Source organism: Moschus berezovskii, chromosome 11 (genome assembly GCF_049115385.1).
Source record: "Moschus berezovskii isolate FMDL1 chromosome 11, NW_MosBer_1.0, whole genome shotgun sequence".
Classification (NCBI taxonomy): domain Eukaryota; kingdom Metazoa; phylum Chordata; class Mammalia; order Artiodactyla; family Moschidae; genus Moschus; species Moschus berezovskii.
Window position 1 is genome coordinate 82,285,966 of NC_142470.1, and position 21,534 is coordinate 82,307,499.

The following is a 21,534-nucleotide window of genomic DNA, read 5'->3' on the forward strand; positions in this document are numbered from 1 at the left end:
TAAAATTATCTAAACAATTAGCAAATGAAAAATAAGGAACCATGGTAAGGTAAAAGTTTATTAACAATCAGTAAATAAATAGCTTTGTTTTTATTGATGTTTGCTTTTCTGTACCCAGTAACTTACTTATTTGAATGAATATTCATTTGGAGTTGCTCTTAAACCTGACAAAATGAAAGTATGTTTATGGGAAGGGGAAAGGATTTATTTCCTTCTTGTGCTGGGGGGAAAAAAAAAACCCTTAGTGATAATAGCTTGGTAAGTTATTGTTTTAGGAAGAGAAGATAATTGGTAGAGGTAACTTTTACTCAGTTGAGGTTATACTTAACTAATTTCCTGGCAATTGAATTTTGATAATTTTCTGGGAATTTTGCTTCATATTTTGGCCTTAAGTGTATTTCATATTTAAAATGTGAAATTAGTTGCTTTTGTTTGAAGGTGAAGTAATTTCTTTAGGTGAGCAGTGAGTCATTCAGTTAATTTAAGAAAATAGTTTATTAACAGTAATAAATGTCCCCAATTGTCTAAAGGAGTTAGAATACCTTCAAAATGAGTAAGACACAGTTTACCTCGAGTCAGTCACAAGTAGCTGATCTGCTGAGTGGATTTCTTGCAGGCAATTTTGATTCTCCAGTTGGCTTTCTTTCCATATCACCAGTTTGTTTCAACACTATTTTAAGCCCTACTCTAATGGTAGATATTCAGGGATTGAAATCAGTCTGAAAGATAACCTGACTAAAATATGATAAAGAAGGCAATCCTTAAACACAGTATACTCTGGGAATGCATTCTAGGGCTTCCTAGTGACTCAGTATAATAATCCACCTGCTAGTGCAGGAGATGTGGGTTCGATCCCTAGGTCGGGAAGATGCCCTGGAGAAGGAAATGGCAACCCAACTCCAGTGTTCTTGCCTGGGAAATCCCATGGACAGAGGAGCCCGGTGGGCTACAATCCATGGGGTTGCAAAGAGTTGGACATGACCGAGCAATTAAACAACAACAACTATGCATTCTAAATCCAAAGGAACCTGCTTTCTGGATTGAGTGTAATTTGGAATTTGTATTCTACTTCTCCCTTCCTAGGACATAGCATAGTGCCAAGCAGATCTTTTTTATCTTAATAGACCTTTCTTTTTCCAAGTGAACGAATGGAACCTACTGAAGCAAATAATAAGAGAGTTGATAATATCTCTCTCATGAACCAGATTGAGCCAAATATGTATCTGAGCATTTAGGGCAGGCACCTGATGCCAGCTCACGGAGGCCCTGGAGAAGCTCATTGACAGCGTTGAGGAGGGGGCATTACTGAACTAGTATTTGTTGTGCTAGTATTTCAGTGCCCTTGATAGAAAAATAAGGAAATAGGAAAATACTCATCTCCTGCAGTTCTTTTCCCCCTTGTGTTTTTCTTACTTAGTGAATTCCTACAGGAATGCTTAACCTTCGTCTGAAGCATTATCTGTAAGGCAGTCCTGCACTGCCAGTGGTCTTGTGTTGGGGAAGAAAATATGGGCCAATGAAATCCACAGAGAGCTTTAGATCAAATAGTCTTTTCTTTTTTCATCTCTGTGACCCCAGCTTTTAATCTTGGCTGGTAAGATCACAAAAAGATGTCTTTGCTTTAATTCTCTCTTTTTTTTCCCTTTGTTCACCCATTGTGGTGTAAGTTAACCCAAATATACTTAAAAGACAATGAAGAATGAACCAAAAAAGGCAGTCAGCCATAAGTGGATCATTAGCACTTAAATTTAACAGCTCCTAGGGATTTAGGTTTCATCTTTTGACTGGGCAACTGTGTGAGGATTATACAAAGTTGGCAATGTTAGTAGTAAACTAAAGATCTGTGAAACAGATGCTTTCATCATAATTTATAAAAGATATTAATACAAACTCAGTGATCAGAAAGTAACTTCAGTAATGTAAGTAACATGTGGATTATTTTTATTATTAAAAATTCAAATATATAAATGGATTTCTTATGAAAATTTCCAAACATATAAATTATAAACATATAAAACATTAAAATTTCAAACATATATACACACATATCTGTGTCTCTGTGTGTGTATATATATATGTATATATATATATATATATATATATATATATATATATGAGAGAGAGAGAAAGGATGATGTAATGAACCACCTTTATCCATCATCCAGATTCAGCAGTTACCAGAGTTTTGTTATATATGCTTCATTTATCCCTTTCTTTGTCCTTGGCTAAAGTTTTACAAAGTATATCCCTAAAATGTTATTTTTACTCCTATGCCCTTTAGTATGCATCTCTAAAAAATACAGACACTTTCTTCCACATTCACAGTGCCACTGGCACATCCTATAAATAATTCTTTGGAATCATATAATATCTAATGTATATGTAACTATCTGTATTATTTGAAAGTATCCTTTTTTACCTTTGTTTTTTTCAAGTTGGAATCTAAACAAGGTTCATACTTTGAGTTTGGTTGTTCTGCCTTTGAATCTCTTCTAATGTTGTGATTTAGACTGTTGATGGCTGGTTTTTGTGGCTGAGGGAGCCAAGTGGGAAGAAGCAGGAATAAGGTAATGGATTTTAAGCCAGGCTAAAAGGAAAAACCTTTAAAAATCACAGAGCCTGCTGGGAATAGGGAGATTTGGTTGTAACATCTGTGGCTGAGATAATGTTTTTCAGGCCCATGTCAAACTTTAAAAAATGCCTCCTTTCAAATCTGTTGTATTTATGTATATTTTGTTCTATGCAAGACATAACTAAATTTGAGTTGCTATTTGGAATGTTAGAAACTGAAGTTGTCATTCTTAAACCAAGCTAAAATAAAGAGAAAGAGTCCCCACCAGAGACTAACCCAACATTGTATATCAACTATATTTCAATTAAACGCGCACACACACACACAAATACACATGTTTCTAAGAGCTCTAATTCTCTTTACAAATTAGAAATCAGTTACCTTTCTACAGAGTGTCTTCTTCAATTCAAAAAATAGTATTTTTCCTTTGGACTTTATCTCTTTATTTTTGTATTAATTTTTAAAAAATCCAATTATGATCCTCCTAAAATAATTGTCTGTTCTGTTCTGTTCCGTTGCTCAGTCATGTCCGACTCTTTGCGACCCCGTGGACTGTAGCCTACCAGGCTTCTCCGTCCATGGGATTCTCCAGGCAAGAATACTGGAGTGGGTTACCGTTTCCTTCTCCTATCTACCATTAAATATGCTGTTTCTTAGGATAATGTTATATAATTGCATATTAGGGCATAGCCTGGTGGAGGAAATGGCAACCTACTCCAATATTCTGGCCTGAAGTATTCTATGGACAGAGAAGCCTGGCGGGCTAAAGTCCATGGGGTCACAAGAGTCAGACACAACTTAGTGACTAGACCACCACCACCAAACCACCACATTAGGGCATACACACACAAAAAAATTGCATTCTAAAATAACAATTAACATAGTAGAGCAGAATCTCACTAAGAGTAATGTCCAAATAACGTCACAATGTTTAAGGTTCTTTCCAAACAACTTTCTTTATTAATTCTACATAGGATCTGGATGAAAATTTAATTTATAATAGACTACACTTTGAGAAACCAAAGAGTGACTTACTAAAATATAGTTTCAAAAATATGTTTTCTTTGAATATATATAGTTTCTATAACTGCATACTATGAACTATAATAAACTATAAGGTTATGTTCTCTTCACTGGAAATCTTGAGTTTTGCAATATAGAACATTGGTGAGTCCTTGGTTAACCTTCAGAACATTTTGGATGTGGGTTCAAGCTTAGATGTTAAAGCTCATTTGCAGATAAGACACATGCTGTGTGTGTTTTTGTAAGAAACAGAACCTGTCACAGCTTCAAATCCTAAGACCCATCATAAAAAAGAAAGTAGGTGAAAAGTAGAAAGTGAGACACTTTTAATTTCCCTCCTTCTGAATGCCAGGATTTTTTTCTTTCCTAACAGTGTTAATGTGTGTCAATAGTTTGTGCTTTTATCTTTTGGTACCTGATAATTCCAAATGTTTGCTTTACATATGCCTTTTAGGTGCCCTAATGTGAGTCTGCAAAAGCTACCGGAAGAGTGGTTATTGAGTGTTTTAGAGGAAATTAAATGCTGTGATCCTTCGTCTAAACTCTGTGCTACAAGACGCAGTGCTGGAATTCCTTTCTACATACAGGTATGGTGCTTACCTGCCGGATCATAGCTGGAGGTTTTGTTTGGTTTTGGTTTTTTGATAATAACCCCCCTGACTTATGAGTGATCGTATTGCATAAGGGACATTTCTGTCTTTTCTGTAGTTCATTTCACAAATACTTTGTTATAATGTGTGGACATTGTGTTCCTGTGACAGATCTCTTCTTGGAACAAACCCTCTAAGAGGTCCATAATATGAGCAGAGAGTGGTAGAGATTTCCGCCTGTGTGTGGAGTATGAAGACATCACTGATGCAGTCATTCCTCACTTCCAGGAAGTGCACATGATACCTTTTTTTCAATTAGAAAAAAATATTCTTCCTCTCTTTTCAAAGACCCTTAGGACTTTGTAGGTAACCAGTGTTAAAAGTTTCTTTTGAATCCTTCCACAAAATATTCATGCATAAAATAATCCTAATCCTGATAGTAGCTTTTATAAGTGGTTATTTCACATATGTTATCTCATTTAATCCTTTCTCAAGCCCTACAAGATAGATCCTATTATCATCCATATATTGGGCCATAGAAAAGTTAGGTAAGTGACTTGCCAGTGACCATAGGGATAGTAAAAGCAGAACTAAGACTTGAACCCAGGCACCCTGCCTCCTGAGCACCTGTCTTATGAGAGAGAGAGAGTATGTGTGCATGCATTTTCTCTTTTATCACCGATGAGAGCATGCTCCACACATTGTTTTGCCCCTTGCTTTTTTTTTCACTTAACATTATACCTTAAAGATTGCTCCATATCAGCATGTTCAGATATTGCTGCTGCTGCTGCTGCTGCTAAGTCGCTTCAGTTGTGTCCGACTCTGTGCGACCCCATAGACGGCAGCCCACCAGGCTCCCCCGTCCCTGGGATTCTCCAGGCAAGAACACTGGAGTGGGTTGCCATTTCCTTCTCCACAGATATTGCTAATTGATAGGAAAATATTTCCACAGTATTGAAATTAAGAGGCCATCATCTTTATGAATCCAAAGAATAAAAACTAAGTCCTCACAGTACTAAATCAGACCCGACCTGAAAGATCTTTCTTTAATATTCAGGAAGATAAAATCTAGGAATAGGTTTAAAAAAAAAAGAAAATGAAAATAAGTGAAATGAAGTCTGTTTTTCAGTGCCCCAGTATTTTTTCCTTCCCTTTGTTATTCCTCCCCCAAATTCCCAGAGTCATGATTTTTTGATGACGGTGGGTACCAGTTGATTTGACACACAGATCACCAAGGTGATAGATTTTAGTGATCTTCAGAAATCAACTCATTCTGACCTAGTGTGTTTTTGCCTCTTATGTCTGTCTGAGAACAAGTGTTAAGGCAGCAGCAAGGTTTGGTTGCACATTTGTGCTGTGTGCTTACTTCTTGGTTCCCAACTAATATCACATATTGGTGATAATGACAGAGCGGTCAGGACTGCACTTTCTTAGCCCAGCCTTGAGAGGAATGTCATAGCTACACACAGCTCTTGGGAAAAAAAAAAACAAAAAAACTATGGTTCCCAGGAGACACATCAGTAATCACATATGGCTTTCTTATTTATTTTAGTTGAATAAAATGTAAATTAATAGAAAAATCTGCTCAGGAAAGTCCCCTTTTTCCTAGTATAACTTTGCCAATAAAGTGATGTTCTTGTTCTAGTGGAAAGCTCTGCTCGGTGTTAGCTGTGAAGAAAAGCTGCCTACTTAATTTATGAGCTTACCTTTGGTGTAGATATATATAAAAATTTTTTGAATGGTCAAAAAATAGTTTATATATTTTATGAGCATAAATATGTTATGAGAAATTTTTTTTTAAACCTGTTTTGCCTATGTATTTTTACTTTGCTCCTTATGGGTTATAAATGTTTCAGAAGAAGCTGAATGACTTGAGGCTTTCTCTCTTGGCAGCCAGTAGCTACATATATATGAAGTATTCTGGCTACTCACAGTCCTACACAGCTCCTCACCGATTTTCTGTCTCTGTATGAATGGAATCATATAGTATGTGGTATTTGTGTGTGTCCTCTTTCACTTAGCATCATGTTTCAAGGTTCATTCATATTGTAGTATGTGTCGGTACTTACTCCTTTTTATTGCCTCACCTGGTTTGATACTGTTCTTTTTATGTTTATCAAAATATTAGAAAGTAAGCAACTCTTGAACATTCAAATATAGGGCCTTTTTGAAGTTCATAGTATTTCCTTTTGTCCCATGGAGTTTCCAGCGCTACAGTTTGAGAGTCCTCCAGCCTCCAGTCCTCTTATGAAGAATTGAATAACTGATCTATCTCCAAGGAGTTTCCACATCCTTACAAGAAATTTAATCCAGAGGTTTTTTGTTTTTCAAGTAAAGGGAAGTTTCTTGTTGGATAATTAAAACTTATTGTATCTGAGACCTGCCACCCAGTTATGGTGCTAGAAGAGTTGTCAACAGAAGCTGTTTTCAGCCTCTTGATATTACATAATTAACAAGCCAAACTGGAGGTAACCGTAGAGATTCTGTAATATCACCACCTGATTTTACAGGTGAAGTATCCGAGGGATGGAGAGGTTAAGCTGCTTGCTCAAGGTCACACAGCTTAATTAACTTGCTTAACACCGCACTGGGGAATCCATTCTGGGGAACAGCAAACAGGTGCATATAAAATAATAGTCCTGATAATTTTTTTCTTGTTTTTCCATAGGCATTGTTGGCATCTGAACCTAAGAAAGGCAAAACGGATTTGTTGAAAATAACAATGAAAGAGTTAATCTCTTTGGCTGGACCTACAGATGACTCACAAAGCACAGTCCCCAAGGTAATAATGGAAATACACAAACTCTGCTAGGAAGTCAGTGGTTTTAAATCTTTGCTGTGCTTAAAAAGAAAAATTTAAAAATCTATCAGAGATACAGAGCTCTTGAAGATAAGACAGACATTTGAAGCTTATTTGGAGAGGATTGTTTTTGGTTTGGTTTTTCTAGTCCACAAAATTAACCATTGCTTTAGTTGATATAGATTAACCAAGATGGTCTGTTTTTTGACTCTAGTGAAAACATTCGATTTAGACAAAGTATTTTACAGTATTACAATTGTATCTAAAAATTAAAAAATGAATGTGCTATCACTTTCAGATTTCATGTGTGCTTCTTTCAGTTGATGTATATTTTAAAATTTAGCAATTGGGTCTTCCCCTAAAATGTAGTGTCTGGCTTTTAGTATATTCACATTTTAATTTTAGCTAATTCTTAGTCCTTTTTTGTCACTGCTAATGTTGGATTAAGTATATATTTATTTGTGTGTATGAAGTTGGGTTCAGTGTTCCTCACAGTTCCGCCCCACTCCATGGTAGTACACAGCTGTCAGATACTTCTTGTCTAGTCTTTCTCAGCCAATGCCTCATAGTAGGATATTCCTGCCCACCTGGTGGAGGCCCATGTTAGGTAGAGGATAGACTGAGAGCTGAAGTTTACAGTCAAAAGTACAGTAAGTACATATGGTTTTATGTCAGAGCCTGTGGGAGGTATTAAAGGGAAGCCCATGGGCCAGAATGTGGACCAGTGGGAAAGGATAGGGTTTATTAACACATGTCACATAGTGGCCTGTGACCGTGTGATATAAAAATTGTTTAAAAGTTTTAAATAAAAAGTTACAGATCATCTTTCAGAAATGATCTGAAATCATTTTAAGATTTACCCCCCCCAAAATGTGAAAAATATAACTGGTTCCACTTTTTAGACTATCACTTAGAAAAATACTATTGTTTAATAAGAACATCTGAAAATAATGGAATTTGATTTTTAAGAGTGCTTTGAATTATTACCTTTCTTTGCTTCAAAGTCATTGATTGCCATTAGTGATCATTTTTATTAAATCAGTAAAAATTTAATGTTTCATCTCTGACCAGTCTTCTAGATGATTTGCTTTGCTACTCCTCTCCCATGGCTTATTTCTATATATTTTTTAATGTGTCTGAAATATTTCAGCACATAAAAGTGTATGGTGACTAATCAACATCCATAAAACCAATTCCAAGTTTAAGAAATAAAACATTACAGATTGAATACACTCTAGATGCCTCCATATTCTATTTCCCTTTTTTCCTTCTCAGCTATAAATCACTAAACGAAAAATTTCATGCATGTTTTTCATTCTTTAAGAGCTTTTTTTTCTCTTTGAATATGAATTGTGTTATCTACACATTGTTTTAGTTTGGGTTTTTTCCAATCGACATATTTTAAGGTTAGTAAGCTCCAAGTTCATTTTAATTTCTGAGCAGAGTTTCACTGTATATAAACGTTTTCTTTTCTGCTTGGTGTGAAATTATTGTGTTCCCCAGTTTTATTTGTATTTCTCTGACAACTGGTAGCTTTAACATCTTTCCGTATATTTATTAGTCTTTTGGATAACCTCTGTGAATTGCCTTTTTAAAGACTTTGCCTACCTTTAATTTGGTTGTCTTTGTCTGGCAGGAGTTGGGTTTTTTGTTGTTGTTTTAAAATTATTTTCTTTCTTTTTTTTTCCTTTTTGGTTATTTGAATTATACATCTTCTCTCAGTCTGTTGCTTCTTTTCACTTTACTTATTACTCTGTTATTGTCCAGAAGTTTTAAATTTTAATAAAATGGAATATATCAGCCTTTGTGGTTTGTGTGTTTGGATATTGTTTTAGAAAGGCTTCCATAACCAAGTCAGAAAGATATTTCATATTTTTTTTATATAAGACACCCTTTTCTCTTGTACTGCTGTACTAACACCATTTATTTCATATACTATTCTGTCGATATATGTGTCTGTTTTCTGTGCTCTATTATGTTAGTCTGACCCTAAATCACTATGATAAAATAGTGATATAAATACTGATATCAATAAATAAATAAAACAGTAAATAAGTACTGTATTTTTTAAAGTAAGTTTCGATATCTGATAGAATGAATCTCCTTTTTTTCCCCCTTTGGAATTACCTTGGCAGTACTTGTCCCATTGCTCTGCCATAAAAGTTTTAGAATCAGCTTGTTAAGTTCACCCAGAAAGCCCTTTTGAATTTTGGTTGGAATTTAAATTTATTATTTGGGAAAAATGACTTCTTTTTTTGATTCAGTTCATGTGCATGGCTTTATATCTCCATTTATTTAGATCTTTCCCAATGTTTTTCATTACATTAAAAAATAATTTTCCTTTAAAGTCTTACAGATCTTTTGTGAAATGTTCAGTCACCTACCTAAATTGCTGTAATACAGCTCATGACTTATGTGTAAATTCCATGAATTTTCTTTATAGATATTCATATCCTTCATAAGTAATGCTAAATTTGCTTTACTTTCCTGATTCTTTAAAAAAGTTTTCTTAATCTGCTGGGTGGCACTTGTAGTAATAGTTTTGTGTAGAAATAGAGATAGCCAGCATCCTTGTGTTGTTTCTGATATTTGCTGTAGGTTTCCTCTTTTCAAGGAAATTAGATTTTATTGAATGCATTTAACCTTTTTTGAGATAAATGTTTTCTTCTAGAATTTGCAAGTATCATGAATTATGTTGACTTTTTAATATAATATGACCTTTGCAATAAGACAATGAACTCCTAACTTTGAAATGGTAAATTTTTTTACACGTTGCTCGATTCACTTAAAAATTTGAAAAAAAATTTATTTCACATATTTTCACTGGATTTGAAACTGATATTATTAACCTGTGCATTTCCTTTTTCATGCTGTATCTGATCTTTATTTATGTGAAAGTTTTTTGTTGAATTATACTAAGCATACAGAGATGTGTACAAATAATGTTTGCCTCCACAAAGTTTCACACAGTGAACACACTTCAGCAAGAAGTGAAACATTTTAGCACTTGAAAGCCCACTCATACTGCCTTTTAATCAGCACCTTTCCCCCGAGTATAACCACTAGCTTAGTTTTAACACCTTAGGTTTACCTGTTTTTTTAAAAACTTCTTATGAATGTAGCCATACATTCTATACTCTTTTGATAGAATTTCTTTTGACATTTTGTTTATGATATCATACATGTTGTGAATTATTCATTTTCATTGCTATGTGGTAGTATATAATTTGAACTTCCCTGGTGGCTCAGTTGGTAAAGAATTTGCCTGCAATGCAGGAGACCCAGGTTAGATCCCTGGGTTGAGAAGATCCCCTGGAGAAGGAAATAGCAACCCACTCCAGTATTCTTGCCTGAAGAGTTCTGTGGACAGAAGAGCCTGGCAGGCTACAGACCATGGGGTTGCAAAGAGTCGGACACGACTGAGAGACTAATACTTTCACTTTTCAGTATATAATTTGTTTATTCATTTTGTTGTGAACATTTGAATAGTTTTAAATTTGAGGTAATTAAGAACAGTGCTTTTAAGAACATTCTTTTACATGCTTAATGGTGAACATATATGTACATTTCTTTGGAGTAGATATTTAGGAGTGGTTATTGGATATGTGTATGTTGAGCCTTTAAAAGATGGCAGCCCACTCCAGTACTCTTTCCTGGAAAAGCCCATGGACGGAGGAGCCTGGTGGGCTGCTGTTGAGCCTTTAAAAGATGGCAGCCCACTCCAGTACTCTTTCCTGGAAAAGCCCATGGACGGAGGAGCCTGGTGGGCTGCAGTCCATGGGGTCGCTAAGAGTCGGACACGACTGAGCGACTTCACTTTAATAGATACCATTTCTCAAAGTAGTTGTCCCTACCTCTTTTTTTTTTAAGTCCTTAGCTTATTTTGATAGCCAGGCTGTACTGAACTGATGAAACAAACTTGGGCATTTCTCTTAATGGTTTAAGTAAGATTCGAATTACCTATTTTTTGAATATTTGGTAGAATTCATCCATAAAATCACGTGGGTCTTTTGTGTGTATGAATGTGTGTGTTATTTTGTTGGGTTTGGTGTCTTGCTTTCGTTTTGGTCTATGAGTGAGATTTTTTAACTATTGATTTTCTTTATATAATGGTAGTATCTCTATAGCTTTGCCATTTCTCCTTGAATTTGGCTTGATTAGTTCTGCCTTCTAGGAAATTGTTCATTTTGTCCTAAATTTTTCTGACTAGGAAACTAGTCAGTTTATAACTGATGTACCTGTGTAGCTCTGATATACATTTTGTTTTTTTAACTCTGAAGTACCTTTCGTCATGTCCTCTTTAGTATTCATGGCATTGTTTATTTTCTTCTCTCTCTTCTTGGTTAGTCTCATGATTTGTGTCTATTTCAAAGAATCATCTTTTGGTTTTGTTAACGCTCATAGTTAAGTCATTGATTTTAAAATTTTTGAATCTTTTAAATTTTCTTTTTCTATTTTGAGTTTATTGTTCTTTCTCTGTTGTCTTAATTGGACATATGTTCCAGTTTTTAAAAATTATAGCTGATCTACAATGTTTTATTAATTTGTGCTGTACAGCAAGGTGATTCAGTTTTATATATATATAGTTTTTTATTTTCTTTTCTATTATGGCTTATCATAGGATATTGAATATGGTTTCCTCTGCTATACAGTAGGACCTTGTTTTTATCCTTTCTATATATAATAGTGTTTTTTTAAATAGATGCATTTAAGGTGTATGTTTCTTTTAGATTCTACTTAAACTCATCACGCAAGTGTCAATGTATAGCATCTTTATTATTGTCCACCTCTAAATATTTGTTTTCTTTGACCGTGCTTTAAAATGTGTCAGTTTTTTAAAGTATGTAAGGAAACTGATCCCTAACTTAATTCCGCTATGATCAGAGCATAATCTGTAAGAAATTAATTTTTTTAGTGTTTGTTGAGGCTTTCTTTATTTGTGGTAGGTTTGAGGTCATTTTAAAAATAAATGTTTCATGTGTGCTTGAAGAGAATGTATTGCCTGTTTCCTAGGTATAGGATTTTACATAGGTCCATTGGATCAAACTTTTGTATTGCATTATTCAAATCTTGCTAACTTAAAAAATTGATTTATCAATTATTCAGTTCATGTTTTATTAAAAATCAATTTTATTTGTGAATTATTCATTTCTTCCTATAATTTGGTAAGTTTTTTGTTTGGATGTTATGCTACTGGATATATACAGATCTGAAATTACCATGGTCTTCAGCCTGCAACTAATTTTGAACTTTTTATTCTAGGTTCATGCTTTAAATATCCTTAGAGCCTTGTTCAGAGATACACGTCTGGGAGAAATTATTATCCCTTATGTTGCTGATGGAACTAAGGCAGCAATTCTGGGCTTTACATCCCCAGTCTGGGCAGTAAGTGCATGTGCCATTTATTTTCATTGACTTAATTATACTTATGAGTAGATTTTAATAAACTAACCTTTCACCGAATGATAAAAAATATGTACTGCATTTTGTTAAGGAGTTACTCCAAGGGATAAATCCTTGGATCAAGCTACATTTTGACCCTTGGTATTTTACAGTCACATTCTGTCTCCTCTATTGGCTGATTAGCCATAACTCTTTGCTTTATTATTTTAGTGTTTGGTTTAGAGTTTATAGTATTAATATATATCTTCAACATCACAGTCTGTCCTCAAGTAATATTTTACCATTTCCTTTAAAGTTTAAGAACTTGGCAATATGTACTCCCATTTCTGTCTTCCCAATCTTTGTGCTCTTATGATAGATTTTGCTTTTATGTATATTGTAAATTCACACTAGGGGTTTCCCTGATGGCTCAGAGGTTAAAGCGTCTGCCTCCAATGCGGGAGACCGGGGTTCGATCCCTGGGTCGGGAAGATCCCCTGGAGAAGGAAACGGTAATCCACTCCAGTATTATTGCCTGGAGAATCCCATGGACGGAGAAGCCTGGTAGGCTACAGTCCACGGGGTCGCATAGAGTCGGACACGACTGAGCGACGGAACGGAATGGAAATTCACACTACATTGTTATTATTTTTGTTTAAACTGTCAATTATCTTTTAAAAAAAAAACTAAAACCATTTTTAACTGTACATTTCAGTGATATTAATTACATTCACAGTGTTGCACAGTCATTACCACTCTCCATTTTCAGAGCTTTTTCATCATTCCACACAGAAGCTCTGTACCCATTGGATAATAACTCCCTTCCACCCTGTTCGCCCCAACCCCTGGTAGTCTCTGTTCTGCTTGTTTGTCTCTGTGAATTTGCCTGTTCTAGGGACCTTATGTAAGTAGAATCATATAATATTTGTCCTTTGTGTCTGGATTATTTCATTTAGCGTGGTATTTTCAGGGTTCACCTATGTTGTAGCATGTATCATAATTTCATTCTTTTTTAAGGCTGAATGAAATACCATTGTGTGGATATATGACATTTTGTTTATTCATTCACCTGTTGATGAACACTTAAACTGTTTCTCTTTGGCTGTTGTGAATAATGTTGTAGTGAGCTTGTATACTTGTATTGGTGTACAAGTACCTGTTTGAGTCCCTGCTTTCAAGTCATTTGTATATATCATATAATAATTCTGTGTCTAATTTTTTGAGGAACTGTGTTCCACAATGGCAGCACTGTTTTATACTCCCATCAATAGTTCACAAGAGTTCCAGTTTCTTCACATCCTCATCAGCACTTGTTATTTTCTGTTTTTTTGGTAATAGACATTGTAACAAGTATGAAGTGATATCTCTCATTTGATGTTTTGATTTCCACTTGATGTTGAGCTGGAAGCAGAACAACTCTTAGTATCTGAATGTGTCTTTCTTTTGGATGTTGTAGGCCCTGGGTATCAGTGTGTTGAGTGAATTCTGGAAATACATTCTATCAAAAGGTGAAAAAAACAATCACAAAAGATTAAAATGGAGGTTAAATGTTGAGTCACTTATTTTGTTTTTTGCAATATATCAAAAAACTTTTTGGTTGAGAATTATAAGATTGTTGGCAATACCTAATACAATTGTTGGAGTTAAGAAAGTAAACTTTAACTTTTTTAAAAAAAATATATATGCTTGGAGAAAACACCATGATTTTATTGTTTTCCTGCATCATTGTGCCTCGTGGAATAAAGGACACTAACCTGTGGTTTGTAGGCACTTGACTGTGTCATTAGAAAAAATAAAAAGAAAAGATTGGTAAAGGGAGAGGAGAAAAGAAGTTAGATCTGCAGAATAAGAGAATTTGCTGGAAAGGCAGACTTCCCAATCAGTGAGCTGCACAAACCATTTCATGACTCTCTGATGAGCCTCTAATTGAGAGTCAGTATATTGCAGTGTAGCCCAGGGCACAGACTCCCAGTGTAAAGAGGAATCCTCAAGGTTGCCAACTGTTGCCTGGAAAACTGTATGTCTTCCTGTAAGAAAGGTAAATGTCTGAAATCCTGCCTAGGAGCATTGCCTAACTGATCCTGAGGACATGGTGTTTACCTTTTGCATTTACAGGAACACAGAGTAATACCTGTATACGGTCAGGAGAGGCAGGTAGGAATGTGGCTTGACCGTCAGGAAGAGTAGAGATCATAAAACTGATTGCCAGAAATCCCAGTATTGTTTTCTTTACTCCATTCATTCCACAAGAAGAGACAAATGTTCTCTGTGAAAGGCCTTCCAGAGAGTGAAACCCAGCGACTTTTCCAACTGGCCAAACTAAAAGTTTTAGAAATGAATGAATCATTTTTTTGGAAAAGTCTTCTGAAAAGACCTTTTAAACAGTAACATATGTGCACTGCAGAAGGTTTGAAAATAAAAGCATAAAAGGAGAAGTCACCTGTTTAACTACCATACAGATATAATACTTTTTAGTATTCCAATATGTTCTCTCTTCTTTTCTATATGGCTTTTACATGTGTATAGTACTCACATATACCCTTGAAGCCTGCACAAATATGTGTAAGTGCTTATATATAGTTTTATGTGGGAGGATTCTTCCCTTTTAACAATGGTTATAAAGGAATCTTTTTGTTTCTATTCAGTTTGTTTACCAGAAGAAATAAACAGTACAGCTATAATGTTCCATACTCTGACTTTAATATATTGTTATGTTTCCTTCCTTCTAAGAGCCTGATCTAAGGTAACACCAGTACCGTGTCAACATACTCAATGAATGTGAAGAAGTCTTCATTTTACAAAACAATTCACTGTAGCATTCTGTGTAAAGTTGTTTAAAGAGTGCTTTTTCCTGATGGTGTGTGATTTATGGTTTGATTTAGAGAAATCTTATTTGTACACATCTTCTCAGGAATATATCTTGTTCGTAAAGGTGACTCCATCTGTGCTTTTGACCTAATTGTTTTTCCTGGTAGGTTAGATGGGAAAAAAACAAGTAAAACAAGGTTAATTTTAATAAGAAGCATTCATGTATATATTTGTACAGATTCTTAATCTTTGTATTGCTGCTGCTGCTGCTAAGTTGCTTCAACTGTGTCCAACTCTGTGCGACCCCATTGACAGCAGCCCACCAGGCGCCCCCGTCCCTGGGATTCTCCAGGCAAGAATACTGAAGTGGGTTGCCATTTCCTTCGCCAATGCATGAAGTGAAAAGTGAAAGTGAAGTCGCTCATTAAGACTACACAAATCTCTCCATCTTTACCACCAATTAGGCATTTTTAAAATCCAGGAGAAATGTATTATTGCAAAATGTTAAACACTAGAAATACAAGGATAAGTAAGACATAATCATAATAATGACTGTCTCATTGACTGTTTTCCTTGTGCTTGGTAGAATTTACATTACCACAGTTAATGCTTGGAATAATCCTACTAGGTAGATTCTATTATTAGAACCCTTGTTTTACAGATAAGAAAAACAAGTTTCAGAGAGAAGTAACTTTGTCTAAGAACACACAACTATTATTTGTCTGATTCCAGAATCTGTGATATTATTGGGGAACATTTTGCATATTTCAGGAAATGTAGTGAATAAGTACATCTTACTTATCTTGTAGGGGTTTGACCTGTCCCTTAGAAAACAGAGCTGAAGATATAGCCTAGGTGCTAAGTTTTTATTGAATGATACAAACCCAAAGCAGCAGGAATGTTGGGAAGTGAGGAGAGAAAAGACATTAACAAGCAGCCCTTACAGGTTAACTTGGAGGAAAACTGAGCTTGTTGTCTGGTCGTGTGGTGTTTCTTCTAGCCAGGCCATGTGAAACTACCAACTCTGGGAACAGTCCCACCCTCTGTCTCTCCTGGTCAAAGTTCACAATGTGGGCAGGTGTTGGCACAATCCTTGGGCAGCTGCTAGAGAAGCCAGATCCAGTGCCACATGATGCAGAGCCTCATCCAAGTCTGCAAATGGATGAATGAGCCGCAACCACCATTGGTGTCTGAGGTTTGACACTTGCTGTTGAAAAATCCTGCCTGAGAGGGTTTCACAGTAGGGGGATGATGGGATTTGACTGATGGAGTGAAAAATGGAGTCTTGATTGTGAGGTGAGGGGAGGTGGAAAACCACTCAGGAAGATATTGTAATAATTCTGCCAAGTGATGATGGTGGCTCAGAATAGAGAAATATGAGTAAAGGTGGTGGCAAGTGATAATCTTCAACACATATGTTAGATGACGCTTGTTTAGTTAAAAATTAGGTACCAAACGTAATCTTCTAGGTATGTATACCCCTGGAAACAGAATTTTCCAGGCAAGTTTTGGAATCAGAGACATCTCTGGGCATTCCCTTTTTTATGTTCAGATGCCTGATCTTTCCCTGTGTCCTCATTGCTGGACAGGTAACTCATCTTTTTAGTTTGCCTGGAAGCTCTGTTGAGCAGGCCACATTAGGGTCCTTCCGAGAGCCACACCAGGTTTATATTTCTATCCGGTCCGTCTGACTTTGCATCTCTTTGGGCCACCTCTGGTTTACAGTCTGCAGTGGGTTTCAGAGGAGGAAAAAGAGCCTTTCAGATCTTCCCAGCAGAGCCGCCATGTGCACCCTGTGCCCCTTGGCACCGTCTGCAGGCCCTCTGGTGGTTGTGAGGTTGCTGCCAGGATGCCAGGCTGAGAGCTGTGCAGGGCTGAATCCCAGCCATGCTCTACTTGTTATACTACATGCCGTGGCGTGGAGTTTTATTCACTCACAGGAAGAGTGCTTTTTCTTTAATTCACCCGTAGGTGATGTATGGGCTCCTGGAAGCTCTGTCTCTTCTTCTCTCCTCTTGTGGGAAAACTGTCTTGTTACTTTGGAAGAAAGTCACTCCCAATTCCAGTCAGGGCTAACCCTCCCCCTAATCATAGGACCAGAAATCCTAGTACGGTTTTCCTAGATTGCAGATGAGGGATTTGAGACTTGAAGTTTTAGATGTTGTTTTCAAGGTCCATGGCTAAGAAGTGATGGAAGGCAAATTAGAATCAAAATCCCATTTAGTTTTTTCAGAAAGCATTTCTTTTTAGGATAAACTGGCACTGTGTGCACTAGACAAAATATTTCACAATTCCACTCTCAAAGATATGACTGTCCATGAAGAGTGAAGATGTGTGGGATATAAATGATCAGACCACATAGTGATTGCACATGGTAGGTTCTCCATTCATATTTTTAAATATTTGTTAAGGCATCATTCTTACTATATAAGAAATTCATGTTATATAAGAAAATACAAATGTATAAGAAAAATGTATAATATAGGCTTCCCTAAGGCAATGGCAAAGTAAATCGCCGAAGAATTGATGCTTTTGAACTGTGGTGTTGGAGAAGACTCTTGAGAGTCCCTTGTACCGTGAGGAGATCCAACCAATCCATTCTAAGGGAGATCGATCCTGGGTGTTCATTGGAAGGACTGATGCTAAAGCTGAAACTGCAATACTTTGGCCACCTCATGCGACGAGTTGACTCACTGGAAAAGACTCCGATGCTGGGAAAGGTTGGGGGCGGGAGGAGAAGGGGACGACCGAGAATGAGATGGCTGGATGGTATCACTGACTCTGTGGACATGAGTTTGAGTGAACTCAGGGAGTTGGTGATGGATAGGGAGGCCTGGCGTGCTGTGATTCATGGGGTCGCGGAGAGTCGGACATGACTGAGCAACTGAACTGAACTGAACTGAAGGCAATGGCAAGCCACTCCAGTACTCTTGCCTAGAAAATCCCATGGATGGAGGAGCCTGGTAGGCTGCAGTCCGTGGGGTCGCTAAGGGTCGGACACGACTGAGCGACTTCACTTTCACTTTTCACTTTCACACATTGGAGAAGGAAACGGCAACCCACTCCAGTGTTCTTGCCTGGAGAATCCCAGGGATGGGGGAGCCAGGTGGGCTTCCGTCTATGGGGTCACACAGAGTCGGACACGACTGAAGTGACTTAGCAGCAGCAGCAGCAGCAGCAGTGACTCAAACAGTAAAGAATCTGCCTGCAATGCAGTAGACCCTGGTTCGATCGCTGGCTCAGGAAGATCTTCTAGAGAAGGGAATGGCTACCCACTTCATATTCTTGTCTGGAGAATTCCATGGGCAGAGGAACCTGATGGACTGCAGTCCGTGGGGTTGCAAAGAGTCAGACGTGACTGAGTGACTAACACAGACATACACATGTGCACATGCATACCCACTTCACATACACACACTCAGAAACACACACACTCTGCTTTGTGCAACCTTATTTTCATTTCCTTAGCTCTTCTATATCTTACAGAAATCTGTATAAAAACTTTTTTCATACTAGAAAGGAAAGAAAAAGCATATGTATTCAGGAAAAACTTTGGTAGCAGTTGTCAGTTTGTAGCCAGATACCAAATCTCTATGAACCGTATGTTGGGGGTGTGATGGAGAAGGCAGTAAGGGAACAGGTTTTCTGGTATTTTGCTTGTGATAAGGACTGATTATAGCTAGAGTTATTTGGGAACCATTCTATTCTGTCCATTTCTAACTTTATCTCGACTTACTCTTTTCTGTCTTTCCTTTCCTTTAAATTTGCATTCTCCTTGGTCCTTCCTTGCTGATAAGCAGGACTGTTTTCATTGCCATTCCTGCTGTGAGTTTTTCTAAATATACTATCACTGTATATGAACTTTTTCATTACCCATGTTAAGATTTAACATCTGTGAATCACAGTAGTATTTACTATCAATGTTTTAGGAGTTGATGATGCAGTTTGTCAGTTAGTCACAAACTTTTTCTATTTTTTTAATTTTTAAAATTTTTTATTGGAGGCTAATTATTTTACAATATTATATTGGTTGGTTTTGCCATACATTGACATGAATCCACCCCGGGTGTACATGAGTTCCCCCTCCTGAACCTTCCTCCCACCTCCCTCCTCCCTTTATCCTCCCTCTGGGTCATCCCCACACACCAGCCCCGAGGATCCTGTAACATGCATCGACCCTGAACTGGCGATTCGTTTCACATATGATAATATACATGTTTCAATGCCATTCTCCCAAATCATCCCACCCTCACCCTCTTCCACAGAGTCCCAAACACTGTTCTATATATCTGTGTCTCTTTTGTTGTCTCGTTTACAGGGTTATCATTTGCATCTTTCTAAATTCCATATATATGCGTTAGTATACTGTATTGGTGTCTTAACGAACTATAGAAATGATCCCTGAAAGTATAGTCTTCAAACTTTTTCTCAATTGTACCTATCCTTAGTTCTCCTCCTCATTAGCTTTAGAGTGAACAAGGACATGCTCCGCTAAAGCCTTTGACTATGTGGATCACAGAAAACTGTGGAAACTTCTTAAAGAGATGGGAGTACCAGGTCACTTTACCTGTCTCCTGAGAAACCTGTATGCAGGTCAAGAAGCAACAGTTAAAAACTGGAAATGGAACAACTAACTTGTTCAAAATTGGGAAAGGAGTATGACAAGGCTGTGTACCATCATCCTGCTTATTTAACTTGTATACAGAGTACATCATGCAAAATGCTGGGCTGAATGTATCACAAGCTGGAATCAAGATTGCTGGGAAAAATATCAACAACCTCAGATATACAGATGATTCCACTCTAATGGCAGAAAGTCAAGAGGAACTAAAGAGCTTCTTGATAAAGGTGAAAGAGGAGCATAAAAAAGCTGGCTTGAAACCCAGCATTTAAAAAACTAAGATCATGGCATCTGATCCCTTCACTTATTGGCAAATAGAAGGGGAAAAAGTGGAAGCAGTGACAGATTTTATTTTCTTGGGCTCCAAAATCACTGCAGATCATGGCTGCAACCATGAAATTAAAAGATAGTTGCTTCTTGGAAGGAAAGCTATGACAAACCTAGACAGTCTATTAAAAAGCAGAGACATTACTTTGCTGGCAAAGGCCTGCCTAGTTAAAGCTATGGTTTTTCCAGTAGTCCTGTGTGGATGTGAGAGTTGTACCATAAGGAAAGCTGAGCCCTGAAGAATTGATGCTTTCAAACTGTGATTCTAGAGAAGACTCTTGAGAGTCCTTTGAACTGCAAGAAGATCAAACCTGTCAATCCTAAAGGAAATCAGTCCTGAATATTCATTGGAAGGGCTGAAGCTGAAACTTAATACTTTGGTCATCTGATGTAAAAAGCCAACTCACTGGAAAAGACCCTGATGCTGGGAAATCTTGAGGGCAAAAGGAGAAGGCAGCAGAGAATGAGATGATTACATAGTATCACTGACTCAATGGACGTGAATTTGATCAAACTCCAGGAGATGGTGAAGGACAGGGAAGCCTGGCATGCTGCAGTCCGTAGGGTTGCAGAGAGAGTTGGACACGACTTAGAGACTGAACAACAATGAACAGGGACAGAAAGTATGGGTGAACTATTAAAAAATAAAAAAGGGTACCTAAAACAGATATTCTTGAACTATTAATAGTATCATGCAGAAATAAGAACACTATTCTGACTTAAGTAACATGTAGTCTTCATGGTAGTTATTTTGGTCTGCATTTGCAATAACATTTAAAAAAACTGTGTTGAATAATATCTACATTTTAAAAACAGTATATGTACTTCAACATATGGAAGTCAATTAATATATAAGCTATATAAATAAAGAACGAAAAACGACATGATCATTTAAGCAGAAGCAAAAAAGCAGTTGATACAATCTAACACTATTTCATTTAAAAACACTTAATAAACTAGAAATGGAAGGGAACTTTCTCAATCTGATGAAGGCTATCAGTGAAAAATCCAAAAACCTTTTAGAACTAACACCCAAAAAAGGTGTTCTTTTCATTATAGGGGACTGGAATGCAAAGGTAGGAAGTCAAGAAACACCTGGAGTAACAGGCAAATTTGGCCTTGGAGCACGAAATGAAGCAGGGCAAAGGCTAATACAGTTTTGCCAAGAGAACGCACTGATCATAGCAAACACCCTCTTCCAACAACACAAGAGAAGACTCTACATATGGACATCACCAGATGGTCAACACCGGAATCAGATTGATTATATTCTTTGCAGCCAAAGATGGAGAAGCTGTATACAGTTAGCAAAAACAAGACCAGGAGCTGACTGTGGCTCAGATCATGAACTCCTTATTGCCAAATTCAGATTAAATTGAAGAAAGTAGGGAAAACCACTAGACCATTCAGG

General features: G+C 36.8%; 1 protein-coding gene across 2 annotated transcripts in view; it reads left to right on the top strand.

Annotated features, from left to right (window-relative positions):
• Window positions 1-21,534, top strand: part of THADA (THADA armadillo repeat containing) — a 352,983-nt gene that overhangs the window by 71,036 nt on the left and 260,413 nt on the right. For both annotated transcript variants that reach the window (XM_088841512.1, XM_055399202.2), the window contains exons 24-26: window positions 4,050-4,182; window positions 6,854-6,967; window positions 12,248-12,370. In XM_088841512.1, coding sequence (XP_088697638.1) covers window positions 4,050-4,182; window positions 6,854-6,967; window positions 12,248-12,370 — 370 coding nt within the window. The remainder of the gene's footprint in view (window positions 1-4,049; window positions 4,183-6,853; window positions 6,968-12,247; window positions 12,371-21,534) is intronic.